This window comes from Salmo salar, chromosome ssa01 (assembly GCF_905237065.1).
Source record: "Salmo salar chromosome ssa01, Ssal_v3.1, whole genome shotgun sequence".
NCBI lineage: Eukaryota > Metazoa > Chordata > Actinopteri > Salmoniformes > Salmonidae > Salmo > Salmo salar.
Window position 1 is genome coordinate 151,247,680 of NC_059442.1, and position 16,845 is coordinate 151,264,524.

At 50.8% G+C, this 16,845-nt stretch overlaps 1 protein-coding gene across 2 annotated transcripts in view; it reads left to right on the top strand.

Moving 5' to 3' along the window:
• The window catches only part of LOC106568375 (beta-adrenergic receptor kinase 2), an 86,467-nt gene that overhangs the window by 6,611 nt on the left and 63,011 nt on the right, over window positions 1–16,845 (top strand). For both annotated transcript variants that reach the window (XM_045692215.1, XM_045692214.1), the window contains exon 2: window positions 9,153–9,229. In XM_045692215.1, coding sequence (XP_045548171.1) covers window positions 9,153–9,229 — 77 coding nt within the window. The remainder of the gene's footprint in view (window positions 1–9,152; window positions 9,230–16,845) is intronic.

Genomic DNA, 16,845 nt, shown 5'->3' on the forward strand with positions numbered 1-16,845 from the left:
AGATCTGAATTGGCTGACCCCTGCCTGGGTTCAGATGGCTTTATGGAAATGATTTGTTTTAATTTGATAAGGATTTAAAAGATTATCGATGGAAAACATGTGTTATCTCCTGAAATTGGCTATGATAATAATCCGACTAGAGGGAGAGACTGGGAGGGGGGATCTAGGCTAGAGAGGGAGAGACTGGGAGGAGGGGGGATCTAGGCTAGAGAGGGAGAGACTGGGAGGAGGGGGGATCTAGGTTAGAGAGGGAGAGACTGGGAGGAGGGGGGATCTAGGCTAGAGAGGGAGAGACTGGGAGGAGGGGGATCTAGGCTAGAGAGGGAGAGACTGGGAGGAGGGGGGATCTAGGTTAGAGAGGGAGAGACTGGGAGGGGGGATCTAGGCTAGAGAGGGAGAGACTGGGAGGGGGGGATCTAGGTTAGAGAGGGAGAGACTGGGAGGAGGGGGGATCTAGGCTAGAGAGGGAGAGACTGGGAGGGGGGGATCTAGGCTAGAGAGGGAGAGACTGGGAGGGGGGATCTAGGCTAGAGAGGGAGAGACTGGGAGGAGGGGGGGATCTAGGCTAGAGAGGGAGAGACTGGGAGGAGGGGGGATCTAGGCTAGAGAGGGAGAGACTGGGAGGGGGGATCTAGGTTAGAGAGGGAGAGACTGGGAGGAGGGGGGATCTAGGCTAGAGAGGGAGAGACTGGGAGGGGGGGATCTAGGCTAGAGAGGGAGAGACTGGGAGGAGGGGGGATCTAGGCTAGAGAGGGAGAGACTGGGAGGAGGGGGGATCTAGGCTAGAGAGGGAGAGACTGGGAGGAGGGGGGATCTAGGCTAGAGAGGGAGAGACTGGGAGGAGGGGGGGATCTAGGCTAGAGAGGGAGAGACTGGGAGGAGGGGGGATCTAGGCTAGAGAGGGAGAGACTGGGAGGAGGGGGGATCTAGGTTAGAGAGGGAGAGACTGGGAGGAGGGGGGATCTAGGCTAGAGAGGGAGAGACTGGGAGGAGGGGGGATCTAGGCTAGAGAGGGAGAGACTGGGAGGAGGGGGGATCTAGGCTAGAGAGGGAGAGATTGGGAGGAGGGGGGATCTAGGCTAGAGAGGGAGAGACTGGGAGGAGGGGGGATCTAGGCTAGAGAGGGAGAGACTGGGAGGAGGGGGGATCTAGGCTAGAGAGGGAGAGACTGGGAGGAGGGGGGATCTAGGCTAGAGAGGGAGAGACTGGGAGGAGGGGGGATCTAGGCTAGAGAGGGAGAGACTGGGAGGAGGGGGGATCTAGGTTAGAGAGGGAGAGACTGGGAGGAGGGGGGATCTAGGCTAGAGAGGGAGAGACTGGGAGGAGGGGGGGATCTAGGCTAGAGAGGGAGAGACTGGGAGGAGGGGGATCTAGGCTAGAGAGGGAGAGACTGGGAGGAGGGGGGATCTAGGCTAGAGAGGGAGAGACTGGGAGGGGGGATCTAGGCTAGAGAGGGAGAGACTGGGAGGAGGGGGATCTAGGCTAGAGAGGGAGAGACTGGGAGGAGGGGGGATCTAGGCTAGAGAGGGAGAGACTGGGAGGAGGGGGGATCTAGGCTAGAGAGACTGGGAGGAGGGGGGGATCTAGGCTAGAGAGGGAGAGACTGGGAGGGGGGGTATAGGCTAGAGAGGGAGAGACTGGGAGGGGGGATCTAGGCTAGAGAGGGAGAGACTGGGAGGAGGGGGGGATCTAGGCTAGAGAGGGAGAGACTGGGAGGGGGGATCTAGGCTAGAGAGGGAGAGACTGGGAGGAGGGGGATCTAGGCTAGAGAGGGAGAGACTGGGAGGAGGGGGGATCTAGGCTAGAGAGACTGGGAGGAGGGGGGATCTAAGCTAGAGAGACTGGGAGGAGGGGGATCTAGGCTAGGAGAGACTGGGAGGAGGGGGGATCTAGGCTAGAGGGGAGACTGGGAGGGGGGGATATAGGCTAGAGAGGGAGAGACTGGGAGGGGGGGATCTAGGCTAGAGAGGGAGAGACTGGGAGGAGGGGGGATCTAGGCTAGGGAGAGACTGGGAGGAGGGGGGGATCTAGGCTAGAGAGGGAGAGACTGGGAGGAGGGGGGATCTAGGCTAGAGAGACTGGGAGGAGGGGGGATCTAGGCTAGAGAGGGAGAGACTGGGAGGAGGGGGGGATCTAGGCTAGAGAGGGAGAGACTGGGAGGAGGGGGGATCTAGGTTAGAGAGGGAGAGACTGGGAGGAGGGGGGATCTAGGCTAGAGAGGGAGAGACTGGGAGGGGGGATCTAGGTTAGAGAGGGAGAGACTGGGAGGAGGGGGGATCTAGGCTAGAGAGGGAGAGACTGGGAGGAGGGGGGATCTAGGTTAGAGAGGGAGAGACTGGGAGGGGGGATCTAGGCTAGAGAGGGAGAGACTGGGAGGAGGGGGGGATCTAGGCTAGAGAGGGAGAGACTGGGAGGAGGGGGATCTAGGCTAGAGAGGGAGAGACTGGGAGGAGGGGGGATCTAGGCTAGAGAGGGAGAGACTGGGAGGGGGGTATAGGCTAGAGAGGGAGAGACTGGGAGGAGGGGGGATCTAGGCTAGAGAGGGAGAGACTGGGAGGAGGGGATCTAGGCTAGAGAGGGAGAGACTGGGAGGGGGGGCATCTAGGCTAGAGAGGGAGAGACTGGGAGGAGGGGGGGATCTAGGCTAGAGAGGGAGAGACTGGGAGGAGGGGGGATCTAGGTTAGAGAGGGAGAGACTGGGAGGAGGGGGGGATCTAGGCTAGAGAGGGAGAGACTGGGAGGAGGGGGGATCTAGGTTAGAGAGGGAGAGACTGGGAGGAGGGGGGATCTAGGCTAGAGAGGGAGAGACTGGGAGGAGGGGGATCTAGGTTAGAGAGGGAGAGACTGGGAGGAGGGGGGGATCTAGGCTAGAGAGGGAGAGACTGGGAGGAGGGGGGATCTAGGTTAGAGAGGGAGAGACTGGGAGGAGGGGGATCTAGGTTAGAGAGGGAGAGACTGGGAGGAGGGGGGATCTAGGCTAGAGAGGGAGAGACTGGGAGGGGGGGATCTAGGCTAGAGAGGGAGAGACTGGGAGGAGGGGGGGATCTAGGCTAGAGAGGGAGAGACTGGGAGGAGGGGGATCTAGGCTAGAGAGGGAGAGACTGGGAGGAGGGGGGATCTAGGCTAGAGAGGGAGAGACTGGGAGGAGGGGGGATCTAGGCTAGAGAGGGAGAGACTGGGAGGAGGGGGGATCTAGGTTAGAGAGGGAGAGACTGGGAGGAGGGGGGATCTAGGCTAGAGAGGGAGAGACTGGGAGGAGGGGGGGATCTAGGTTAGAGAGGGAGAGACTGGGAGGGGGGGATCTAGGCTAGAGAGGGAGAGATTGGGAGGAGGGGGGATCTAGGCTAGAGAGGGAGAGACTGGGAGGAGGGGGGGATCTAGGCTAGAGAGGGAGAGACTGGGAGGAGGGGGATCTAGGCTAGAGAGGGAGAGACTGGGAGGAGGGGGGATCTAGGCTAGAGAGGGAGAGACTGGGAGGAGGGGGATCTAGGCTAGAGAGGGAGAGACTGGGAGGAGGGGGGATCTAGGCTAGAGAGGGAGAGACTGGGAGGAGGGGGGATCTAGGTTAGAGAGGGAGAGACTGGGAGGAGGGGGGATCTAGGCTAGAGAGACTGGGAGGAGGGGGGATCTAGGCTAGAGAGACTGGGAGGAGGGGGGATCTAGGCTAGAGAGGGAGAGACTGGGAGGAGGGGGGATCTAGGCTAGAGAGGGAGAGACTGGGAGGAGGGGGGATCTAGGCTAGAGAGGGAGAGACTGGGAGGAGGGGGGATCTAGGCTAGAGAGGGAGAGACTGGGAGGAGGGGGGGATCTAGGCTAGAGAGGGAGAGACTGGGAGGAGGGGGGATCTAGGCTAGAGAGGGAGAGACTGGGAGGAGGGGGATCTAGGCTAGAGAGGGAGAGACTGGGAGGGGGGTATAGGCTAGAGAGGGAGAGACTGGGAGGGGGGGGATCTAGGCTAGAGAGGGAGAGACTGGGAGGAGGGGATCTAGGCTAGAGAGGGAGAGACTGGGAGGAGGGGGGATCTAGGCTAGAGGGAGAGACTGGGAGGAGGGGGGGATCTAGGCTAGAGAGGGAGAGACTGGGAGGGGGGATCTAGGCTAGAGAGGGAGAGACTGGGGGGGAAAGAGGGAGGGAGGGAGAGGGTGGGTATAGGCTAGAGAGGGAGATGCTGGGGGAAGGAGGGAGGGAGAGGGTGGGTATAGGCTAGAGAGGGAGAGACTGGGGGGAAGGAGGGAGGGAGAGGGTGGGTATAGGCTAGAGAGGGAGATACTGGGGGGGAAGGAGAGAGGGATATAGGCTAGAGAGGAAAAGAGGAGCGCTGAGAGCAAGCGTTGGTGTGTGTGTGAGTGATTTGGAGCTGTGTGTGTCTGTGTGGTGTGTGTCTGTGTGTGTGTGTGTGTGTGTGTGTGTGTGTGTTTCAGCTCTGTATATGTATGTACTTGGGGCTGTGCGTATGTGGTCTTTGGAGTTGTGTTTGTGTGGCATTTGGAGTAGTGTGTGTGTGTTTTGTGTTTAGAGCTGTGTGTATGTTTGGAGTGGGTGTTTGTGTGTTTGGAGATGTATATGTTGGCATTTACACAGGCAGCCCAAATCTGATCTTTTTTGTTTTTTTGACCAATCACATCAGATATTTTCACATCAGCTATTTTTCAGCGCTGATCTGATTGGTCAAAAGACCAATGAGTGAAGAAAACGATCTGAATTAGGCTGCTTGTTGGTGACGTTGTGGATCGCGCATCGCTGCTACATTCTCTTTGTGCCGAGGCTTTGCCTGCTGGCAGAGAGGTGAGATTTTGACGGCAGCACTGGAAGCGATAGGGAGGGGGAGGGGAGAGGAACGGCACTGGTACTGTTTGAAGAGAGCTCAGCAGGAGAGACGCGTGTGTTGTGCGGTAGGAGGTGGGGGAAGAGGGAATTATCTACAAGGATAAAGAGGTATGACAGAGAGAGGGAGGGGTTGTTGGAGTACAGTAGTTACAGGAGGCAGGTTCAGATCCAGAGGGGAGGACAGTCAGGGATGAGAGGGGGAGGACAGTCAGGGAGCATCACATTCCAATAACAATGGATAGATGACAATTCTTTGGAAATATAACCATTTGTCAGTGCTGCCGTCTGGACCTCGTTGAAGACTGAATGCGGCCACCGGGGAAAAATGAGTTTGACACCCCTGGTCTACAGTATACAAGTCCTATCCTTTTTACATCTGAGAAGGGAAGTGCAAAATGTGTAAGTGTGCACCAGTCTAGAAGAGTCAGTGGATTGTTATTGGTCAATATAGCAGAGTGGGTTCTAGATTGTGATTGGCCAGTGTAGCAGAGAGTGGATAGTGATTGGCCAGTGTAGCAGAGAGTAGATTCTGACAGGACAGTCTGTATGGCCCTGTCCAGAAACAACCCCTAGCCCCCTACTCCATAGGGCAAAGGCACTTCATGCATCTGAAATAATTGGATTGTTACATTATTGTAGTAGCTCCACCTAATCCCCTGATTGGCTACTCAGAGGAATTTGCACTAAATTGCTTATTTCGATCAGCTCTCCACAAGTGTCCACCAGGGACTAGGGGTTAGCTAGCTAGGGGTTAGCTAGCTAGGGGTTAGCTAGCTAGGGGTTAGCTAGCTAGGGGTTAGCTAGCTAGGGGTTAGCTAGCTAGGGGTTAGCTAGGCTAGTTGTTTCTGCAGCAGGCAGGCATGCTTATGTCTCACCCCTGGCCTCCAGTGAATGAGGAAGAGTCAACTTCCTGGTTCTTGTGGCTCAGTTAGACAGAGAGCTATTACTGGACTGCGTACAAGTTGACCTGTAGGCACAGATCCAGGCCCCGCTATGTTACTACTAGTACTATTGGTTAAATTCTTACCCTGGTTTTAGCATTGTTGCTAGGCTAGCATTAGCCACTGTGTTATAAACTAGTAGGAGTGTGTAATGAAATTGGGATCATTAACGTTAAGAAAAACCCCTAACTGAATGTTCTTTTTAAATCAGAGTGCAGTTATCACAAAACATTGTTTTCTGTGTTACAGTCCAACTAGACTATAAGCTATAGAGGTAGTAATGGCATCTTTTTGTAGGCAATAACTCTGTCATGGTTCGTTGGACAAAGCCTATGGGAAAAATAAAAGGTGTTTTTGTAGGGTTTTGGATAAATGCTGAAAATAAGGTCTGTGGTAAACACCGGCTTAGATCATATAGCTAGTATTTAGTGTCTCCTCTATCAACCACTGTTATACTTGGTGCTAGCATCTAGGCTTGGGCAGTATACTGTGTATGCCGGAGTATTTTTATTATAAATTTGAATATTTGTAGCTACTTTTTAAGTAAATACGTTAGGAGATAAAGAAGACCGCATTCTTCATTTATATTTTTCAATATGGTGCTTACCGGTGGTACCCAGTCATGTGGTGTTTGTTTACAAGCCCACAACGATGAGACTGGAGCTTTGAGTCACTGACTGTTGTGCATCACACACCAGGTGATCTAGTCACGAACACCGACGTGCAGACAAACTAAACACCTTCAGTGCCACTGTCGCGGCCCGCTCACAAGGACTGCACCCCTCTCCTTCTCCCTGGTCGATGTGAGTTAAACATTTAAACGTGTTAACCCTCGCAAGGCTGCTGGCCCAGACGGCATCCCTAGCCGCGTCTTCAGCATGCGCAGACCAGCTGGCTGGAGTGTTTACGGACATATTCAGTCGCTCCCTATCCCAGTCTGCTGTCCCCACATGCTTCAAGATGGCCACCATTGTTCCTGTTCCTGTACCCAAGAAGCACTCACTTCTGTCATCATGAAGTGCTTTGAGAGACTAGTCAAGGATCATATCACCTCCACCTTACTGGCCACCCTAGACCCACTTCAGTTTGCTTACCGCCCCAATAGGTCCACAGACGATACAATCGCCATCACACTGCATACTACCCTATCCCATCTGGACAAGAGGAATACCTATGTAAGAATGCTGTTCATCAAAGCTGGGACTGAGAGAGAAAAACAGCTTCTGTCTCAAAGCCATCAGACTGCTAAACAGCAATCACTAACTCAGAGAGGCTGCTGCCTACATTGAGACCCAATCACTGACCACTTTAATAAATGGATTACTAGTCACTTTAAACAATGCCACTTTAAATAATGCCACTTTAATAATGTTTATATATCTTACATTACTCATATCACATGTATATACTGTATTTTATACCATCTACTGCACCTTGCCTATGCCGCTCAGCCATCGCTCATCCATATACTTACATATTCTCATTCACCTCTTTAGATGTGTGTGTTAGGTAGTTGTTTGGAAATTGTTAGAATACTTGTTAGATATTACTGCACTGTCGGAACTAGAAGCACAAGCATTTCGCTACACTCGCATTAACATCTGCTAACCATGTGTATGTGACCAATAAACTTTAGAGTTACGGTATGGTATTCACAACTAAATGTTTGCCAGCTAGACATCTTAACTATTAGGTTAATTATTTTAACTGTCTAAAATGTGCTACGTGCTCTGCAGTTGTGCATTTGATTTGCTAATTCAGTTGCTACAGTAGTTAGCAATCTAGCAAAGTGGTTAGCGTCTTCCAAAATCAAGCTTTGCTTGCTGGTAACAGCAGAGAATCTCCTCCTGGATCAAGAGCCTTGCTGTCTAATATTTGTTTTGTGGGTGCAGCAAACTGTGAGTAGCATGTTTTTGGGACTTGTAAAAGTTCATGAGCTGGGATGTCTGTCCTGAAAATAGTTTTGGTCAGAGACCTTATAACGTTTTCACAATGCTCGTTAGCATTTAGTTAGCGTTCTCAATGGGATTTTACTTGTACTTGTTAGCATTGCTAAACTTTGGCTTACAAAGGCTCAGTGGGGTTTGAAAATAGCGCACTTTGTGTTCAGTGCCGATATGACCAAATATCCTGTATGAAGGTCTGACAATCTGTATACCGCCCAAGCCTACTAGCATCAGTCACTTGTTATGATGTGCTAGTTAGGACTGAATAAAAGGATCATACTATCTGAACCTGCCCGTTCTGGGCCAGCCATCCCAATGCAGTAGAAGGGCAATTCCACAGTAACGGAATTACGTTGAGACTCAGATTTTTCACTTTAAACTGTATGCCAAACACAAACCATTGATTTCAAAGTTTAACAAACCATAATTCCGTTACTGTGGAAAAACCATTCACACAACGCTAAGGATATCAGGGGAACATCGATCCATGGGGAATCACAGAATAAACCTCATTGCATTTATCAACAATACAATGAACAATAGACGCTGGTAATCACTAAACAGTTTGTCAAAAGACAGATTAAAGAGATGAAAAAACAAAGACATTTGTTGTGGTTCTGGATCATATCAGCACACACTCGTTGCCACTGGCTCACTGGCAGTAATAGACACATCCAAGATCTCGTTCGTTCGCTCTCATCTCTCTCCTCTCCCTCCTCCTTCCATCTCTCTCATTCTCTCCTTAACCTCTCTCCTCTCTTGTTTAAACCAATTCGTCTTGGGCCAGGTGTCTGTCTGGCCAATGTGCTGTCATATGGAAAGTGCTACCCTCCTTCTGCCATGTGCGTGGTAACGTTCCCATCCCTTCTCGTGTGTGTGTGTGTGTGTGTGTGTGTGTGTGTGAGAATGGGCCCGTGGAGAGGGTGCTAATTGATTCATTCTCCCCAGTCCTCCTCTCATTAACACCCTCTCCCAGGGCAAGCTGCTGGTCTGTTCCCCCTACCCCCACCACTCCCCTGCTCCTCACCTTTCTGCTCTCCCCCGGGCCTCCCCTCTGTCAGGGGACAGGTGGCAGGAAGGGAGAGGCCCAAACCAGGGCAGGGATCAGGAATGGAGGTGGAGGGGAACAGGGAGGAGAGCTGAAAGGATGACAGGAGAGATGACGCTGGTGAAATTAGGAGAGTTGAGCCTGGGCAGGGAGGAATAGAAATAGGTTTTGTAGTGGGGATTTGGGAGTCCGTACTCTGATTTCACCTATGTCCTTTCTGTGTGTGTGTCCCTTCAAATATGCTTTAGTTTTCTAACAATGTGGAGCTCATTGTAACCTTATGTCCTACAGGGGATGACGAGAAGTACGTTTCTTATGTTGTATTCCCCTTTCTCGCCCCTCTCTCTTTCTCGCCCCTCTCTCTTTCTCGCCCCTCTCTCTTTCTCGCAGTATTCGCAGTGTGATGCAGAAGTACCTGGAGGAAAGAGATGAGCTGACGTTCGACAAAATCTTCAACCAGAAGATCGGTGAGTAGTCTGTGTGATGGAGTACAGTTGTCTTTCAGTAACCAAACAACCATGAGAACTATAGCACCACGTCAGACACAATAGAATTACACACACACACAAGAATGTGTTCTGGGAGGAGAGCTGTGGTAGGAAGGGCAATATGGCCTAAATGATTTCTCTGAATAAGCTTTGTTGTACAATTTTAAAGTTAAAATACACTGCATTTCAAACAGTCTAATGAATTCAGGGCTTGTGAAGTTATACCTAGGATAAATATAAGCCTTCTACAACCATAAGACCTTATCATTATTTTCTTAAACTAGTTTAACCTGCTTTTTTCAATCACTGATCCGGCTTTCAAGTTTGTCTGTGACAATGCCCTTTTTGTTACTAATGTAATCGGAACCATGCACAATGCATGGACTTCCTGTAGCAGGTTTTCTAGAAAAATGTCACCTGTCTCATATCAATCTCACAAGCCCAAGTGCTAGTGAGTAGCCAGCTAGTCTTTATAGCAGTCTTTGTACCAAGTTTAGCCAACTTGGATGTATTTGCTAGCTAACAAGGCTAAACAGTTGAATAGTTGTAAACACACCCTGCTGTCCGTCTCCAGCTGTTTGAACAGCGTGCTAGCATGTCCACTTTGTTCACATGTTGAAATCAAGTGCTCTGCCTTATTTCTCAGACTGACAACGAGTTGCCAATTCCTTATATTGACTTTTTCTGCTCATTGCATATTTCTAAAACACTGACCAGACAAAGTTTAACAGTCTGTGTCTATAATGCTGCTAGCGGTATTGCAATGCCACGCGCGACAAACTGAGCCTTTTTCCACAATCAATGTTCATTGATACTCCTGTTTTAGTAATGTCTGCTCTCGCAATGTGAGGAGTTGAGACATAAAAAGGGCATCGTCAGAAAGGTTAACTTGTCCTTTATTACAGTTAAATAATGTCTCAATGTGTTTCAGTGTCCATATGACTGATTCTGTTGGACCAAACCTCAAATTGAAATAGCGATTTCAAACCGCTTGTCAGAGAGGAAGATGTGATTATCTTTGTTGTGCGAGTGGCAGAGGGAGGGGCTTGGTGTCTGTGTGTAACAGAGAGGAAGAAGCGAAGTGAGAGGTTTCACTCTTGCCAAATTCTGTCCAAAATAAGCTCAAGGCATATCCTGCAACAACATACATTTGAAGTCATCAAATGAATTAGATATTGGCCAGCCCTAAGCCGTTGTCATGGGATACGTTGGTGATGGAGTTAGTGTGTGTCCTGTCTTGCCTGACAACACTCTACTTCCCTTTCCGAGATGCCATCTGTATGAGGCTGCTGATTGGCTAAGCCTGTTCCAGCTCTTCACATGCTAACAGATAGTGGTGATCAGTGGTAACCAAAGGGTTATCCACTGTGGCCAACCTAAAGCACTCTGACACATGTAAAGCTTTTGGAACTGTGACCCAAAAGCCATTTTGTAAACTGAACCTGTGCTTGTAGCCAGGACCAAGTCTCAGCCACCTGTCACAGTAGTGCGCTGCGTCGCCTGGTTTCCACTAGTCTCACTGTCTGAGACAGTAGCAGCTGTCTGTACCAGGGGACCAGAGCCCTGCAGCTCACTAGCTTTACTTACTGCTGCTCTCTCTCACCTCCCCTCAGAGACTGCTGCGCTAATTCTCTCTCTCTCTACTTGTCACTCACTCGCTACCTCCTCGCTTTATTTCTCCCTCTCTCTCGGTGTGGTAGCAGGGTCATGGGCTGGGAATTGCCAGGGACCTGACGATACGATATTATCACGATATTATCACGATACGACGTTATCACGATACGACGTTATCGACGTTATCACGATACGACGTTATCACGATACGACGTTATCACGATACGACATTATCACGATATTTAGTAGCAATAAGATGTGCGTTGAGATTCTCATGATTCTAGATGTATTGCCATTCGATACTGTGATTTCATTGGGATTGGATGTTCCAGACATTGCTCACCATATGTCTGCTGACGAGAGACATGAGAAATGTTTTATTGATCGCTTATGAAAACAGCAAACTAGGATATATCGTCAAAAATAATATCCCGATATGTAACTGTATCAATTAGTATTTTTCCCCATCGCCGACCTACCTAACCACAGCACTGACGCTGGATTGCTGCCGTCACTGTTTGTTTATGGTGATCTTGGAGTGTTTAGTCAGTCTGCTGATGTTGGGCTGTGGTTAACAACTGATAAGTGTAGCTTGCACCCAGCCGTGATGACAGGCCTCTGCTAACTGCTATACATTCTACCTACCCAGCTGTATGTGTCATCCGTGTGTGTGCATGCTCTAGTCATGGTGAGCATGGTGCTCTAGTCATGGTGAGCATGGTGCTCTAGTCATGGTGAGCATGGTGCTCTAGTCATGGTGAGCATGGTGCTCTAGTCATGGTGAGCATGGTGCTCTAGTCATGGTGGGCATGGTGCTCTAGTCATGGTGGGCATGGTGCTCTAGTCATGGTGGGCATGGTGCTCTAGTCATGGTGGGCATGGTGCTCTAGTCATGGTGAGCATGGTGCTCTAGTCATGGTGGGCATGGTGCTCTAGTCATGGTGGGCATGGTGCTCTAGTCATGGTGAGCATGGTGCTCTAGTCATGGTGAGCATGGTGCTCTAGTCATGGTGAGCATGGTGCTCTAGTCATGGTGAGCATGGTGCTCTAGTCATGGTGGGCATGGTGCTCTAGTCATGGTGGGCATGGTGCTCTAGTCATGGTGAGCATGGTGCTCTAGTCATGGTGGGCATGGTGCTCTAGTCATGGTGAGCATGGTGCTCTAGTCATGGTGAGCATGGTGCTCTAGTCATGGTGGGCATGGTGCTCTAGTCATGGTGGGCATGGTGCTCTAGTCATGGTGAGCATGGTGCTCTAGTCATGGTGAGCATGGTGCTCTAGTCATGGTGAGCATGGTGCTCTAGTCATGGTGAGCATGGTGCTCTAGTCATGGTGAGCATGGTGCTCTAGTCATGGTGAGCATGGTGCTCTAGTCATGGTGAGCATGGTGCTCTAGTCATGGTGGGCATGGTGCTCTAGTCATGGTGAGCATGGTGCTCTAGTCATGGTGGGCATGGTGCTCTAGTCATGGTGGGCATGGTGCTCTAGTCATGGTGAGCATGGTGCTCTAGTCATGGTGGGCATGGTGCTCTAGTCATGGTGAGCATGGTGCTCTAGTCATGGTGGGCATGGTGCTCTAGTCATGGTGGGCATGGTGCTCTAGTCATGGTGGGCATGGTGCTCTAGTCATGGTGGGCATGGTGCTCTAGTCATGGTGAGCATGGTGCTCTAGTCATGGTGAGCATGGTGCTCTAGTCATGGTGAGCATGGTGCTCTAGTCATGGTGAGCATGGTGCTCTAGTCATGGTGGGCATGGTGCTCTAGTCATGGTGGGCATGGTGCTCTAGTCATGGTGAGCATGGTGCTCTAGTCATGGTGAGCATGGTGCTCTAGTCATGGTGAGCATGGTGCTCTAGTCATGGTGAGCATGGTGCTCTAGTCATGGTGAGCATGGTGCTCTAGTCATGGTGGGCATGGTGCTCTAGTCATGGTGGGCATGGTGCTCTAGTCATGGTGAGCATGGTGCTCTAGTCATGGTGAGCATGGTGCTCTAGTCATGGTGAGCATGGTGCTCTAGTCATGGTGAGCATGGTGCTCTAGTCATGGTGAGCATGGTGCTCTAGTCATGGTGAGCATGGTGCTCTAGTCATGGTGAGCATGGTGCTCTAGTCATGGTGAGCATGGTGCTCTAGTCATGGTGAGCATGGGGCTCTAGTCATGGTGAGCATGGTGCTCTAGTCATGGTGAGCATGGTGCTCTAGTCATGGTGAGCATGGTGCTCTAGTCATGGTGAGCATGGGGCTCTAGTCATGGTGAGCATGGGGCTCTAGTCATGGTGAGCATGGTGCTCTAGTCATGGTGAGCATGGTGCTCTAGTCATGGTATTGGCTAACACTGAGAATAGGAGTTGGTGGGGGGTAGTATTGCATAATGGCAGGGGGGTTATTGTGGTCTCTCTTGCGATCTCTTGCTCACTCTCTCTTCCTTCTCTCTCACCTCATATCCTCTTTAGCTGTGAATGGGTTTAGACACATCCTCGCACTCACATACACTACATGACCAAAAGTATGTGGACACCTGCTCGTTGAACGGCTCATTCCAAAATCATGGGCATTAATATGAAGTTGGTCCCCCCCTTTGCTGCTACAGTATAACAGCCTCCACTCTTCTGGAAAGGCTTTCCACTAGATGTTGGAACATTGCTACAGGGACTTCCTTCCATTCAGCCACAAGCATTAGTGAAGTCGGGCCAGCACAGAATCATCTAGAATATCGTTGTATGCTGTAGTGTTAAGATTTCCCTTCATTGGAACTAAGGGGCCTGAACCATGAAAAACACCCCCAGACCATTATTCCTCTTCCACTAACCTTTACAGTTGGCACTATGCATTGGGGCAGGTAGCGTTCTCCTGGCATCCGCCAAACCCAGATTCGTCCATCAGACTGCCAGATGGTGAAGCGTGATTTATTACTCCAGAGAACGCATTTCCACTGCTCCAGAGTCCAATGGCGGCGAGCTTTACACCACTCCAGCCGACGCTTGGTATTGCACACGGTGATCTTAGGCTTGTGTGTGGCTGCTTGGCCATGGAAACCCATTTCGTGAAGCTCCCGACTAACAGTTCTTGTGCCGACGTTTCCTGAGGCAGTTTAGAACTCTGTGGTGAGAGTTGTAACCGACTATTTTTACACACTACGGCTTCAGCACTTGGTGGTCTCGTTCTGTGAGCTTGTGTGGCCTAACACTTCATAGCTGAGCTGTTGTTGCTCCTAGACTTTTCCACTTCACAATAACAGCACTTACAGCTGACTGGGGCAGCTCTAGCAGGGCAGAAATTTGACGAACTGACTTGTTGGAAAGGTGGCATCCTATAACGGTGCCATGTTGAAAGTCATTGCGCTCTTCAGTACAGGCTATTCTACTGCCAATGTTTGTCTATGGAGATTGCATGGCGGTGTGCTCAATTTGATATACCTGTCAGCAACAGGTGTGACTGAAATAGCCACTAATTCGAAGGGGTGTCCACATACACTATATATATATATATATATATACACACACAAAAGTATCTGCCAGGCGTGTCGCTCCTGGGTGTCAAAAGGGGGGAAGGAGAAAAGTAGTTGAGTGTCATCCGCATAGTAATGATAGGAGGGACCATGTGAGGATATGACAGAGTCAAGTGACTTGGTGTATAGAGAGAAGAGAGGGTCTAGAAGCGAGCCCTGGGGGACACCATTAGTGAGAATACGTGGTGCAAACACAGATCCTCTCCACGTCACCTGGTAGGAGCGGCCTGGATGCCCACCCCTGAGAGGGTAGAGAGGAGGATCATCCTACGCTGCCACGTTGAAGGTCACTGAGCTCTTCAGTAAGGTCATTCTACTGCCAATGTCTCCCTATGGAGATTGCATGGCTTTGTGCTCGTTTGTATACACCTGTCCGCAACAGGTGTGGCTGAAATAGCTGAATCCACTCATTTGAAGCGGTGTCTACAAACTTGTGTGTGTATATTTAGTGTGTGTGTGTGTGTGTGTGTGTGTGTGTGTGTGTATTTAGTGTATGTGTGTGCATACACACAGCTGTGTTTCCCTAGGGCCTAGGCCGTGTGTTAGACCATGTCCCCACATGTCAGTACCAGAGCATGTGGGGAGGTTAGGAGGCCTCTGGCACGTTAGACATCCAGCCCTGGCTCTCCATCTCTATCGCTCTCATTCGCTATCTCGTTCTCATTCGCTATCTCTCTCGTTCTCATTCACTATCTCTCTCGCTCTCGTTCACTATTTCTCACTCTCACACTCTCATCGCTCTGTCACGCGCTCTCCATGTTTAAACTCTGCTGTCCCCACTGTCTGACTCTCACTGGGTTACTGGGAATATGTGGATACTGCATTGCGGTACTGAGATCACCCCACCCCTCATGCCAGAGTGCCTGTGAGGGCCTGAGAGTAGAGTGGCTCCTCAGATACACACGTTAGCAGTCATATGGCTGTGTGAGACTTTGTTTACAGGCTGGTGCACAAAGCTGATGTACACCGTGTTCAAGATGGCTGAATGTGATTGGCTCTCTTGTGACTGGAACACTAAGCTATGATTGGTTCTCTGGGTGGAAGGGCTGGCTCCTTATTTGTGTTCCAGAGACCCCCATAGCTTTCTTTCACTCCCTTTCCTCTCTCTTTGTCTGAATTCTTTCTCTCTGTATGTTTCTTTTACTCTTGCCCTGTCGTTCTCTCCCTCTTTCTCTCTCTCCATCTGTCACAGTACTGGAATGGATGATGGAGAGTTTTACGTTGCTTAGCAACTGTCGGTTGCCATGGGAACTCGGCAGAACTCTCGACGACAGGGAGAAATGGATTAAAGGAGAAATAAAAAAATCTGATGAGAATGGCGGAGGAGAGGAAATGGAGAAGGGAACATTAAACGAGAGCGATAAAGGCCAGATGCTAGATGGATCCACAACCCACAATGCACTGGGGCTGCCCGAGGCTATCGGGCATGACGGGTGGGGCAGTCTCAATAGTCTACAGTGGCCTCTTTGTGCCTCTTCTCCTCATATCTTCTGCCCAGGTCCCCACCTTTCTGCCCAGGACTCCCACCTTTCTGCCCAGGACTCCCACCTTTCTGCCCAGGTCTCCCACCTTTCTGCCCAGGTCTCCCACCTTTCTGCCCAGGTCTCCCACCTTTCTGCCCAGGTCTCCCACCTTTCTGCCCAGGTCTCCCACCTTTCTGCCCAGGTCTCCATGCCTTTTCTCTCCTCAGGTCTCCTATCCTCTCCCCTCCCTCTCCCCTCCCTCACCATGTCTCCTATCCTTTCCTATCCTCTCCCCTCCCTCACCATGTCTCCTATCCTTTCCTATCCTCTCCCCTCCCTCACCATGTCTCCTATCCTTTCTTCTCCCCTCCCTCACCATGTCTCCTATCCTTTCTTCTCCCCTCCCTCACCATGTCTCCTATCCTTTCTTCTCCCCTCCCTCACCATGTCTCCTATCCTTTCCTATCCTCTCCCCTCCCTCACCATGTCTCCTATCCTTTCCTATCCTCTCCCCTCCCTCACCATGTCTCCTATCCTTTCCTATCCTCTCCCCTCCCTCACCATGTCTCCTATCCTCTCCCCTCCCTCACCATGTCTCCTATCCTTTCTTCTCCCCTCCCTCACCATGTCTCCTATCCTTTCCTATCCTCTCCCCTCCCTCACCATGTCTCCTATCCTTTCTTCTCCCCTCCCTCACCATGTCTCCTATCCTTTCTTCTCCCCTCCCTCACCATGTCTCCTATCCTCTCTTCTCCCCTCCCTCACCATGTCTCCTATCCTTTCCTATCCTCTCCCCTCCCTCACCATGTCTCCTATCCTTTCTTCTCCCCTCCCTCACCATGTCTCCTATCCTTTCTTCTCCCCTCCCTCACCATGTCTCCTATCCTTTCTTCTCCCCTCCCTCACCATGTCTCCTATCCTTTCCTATCTTCTCCCCTCCCTCACCATGTCTCCTATCCTTTCCTATCCTCTCCCCTCCCTCACCATGTCTCCTATCCTTTCCTATCCTCT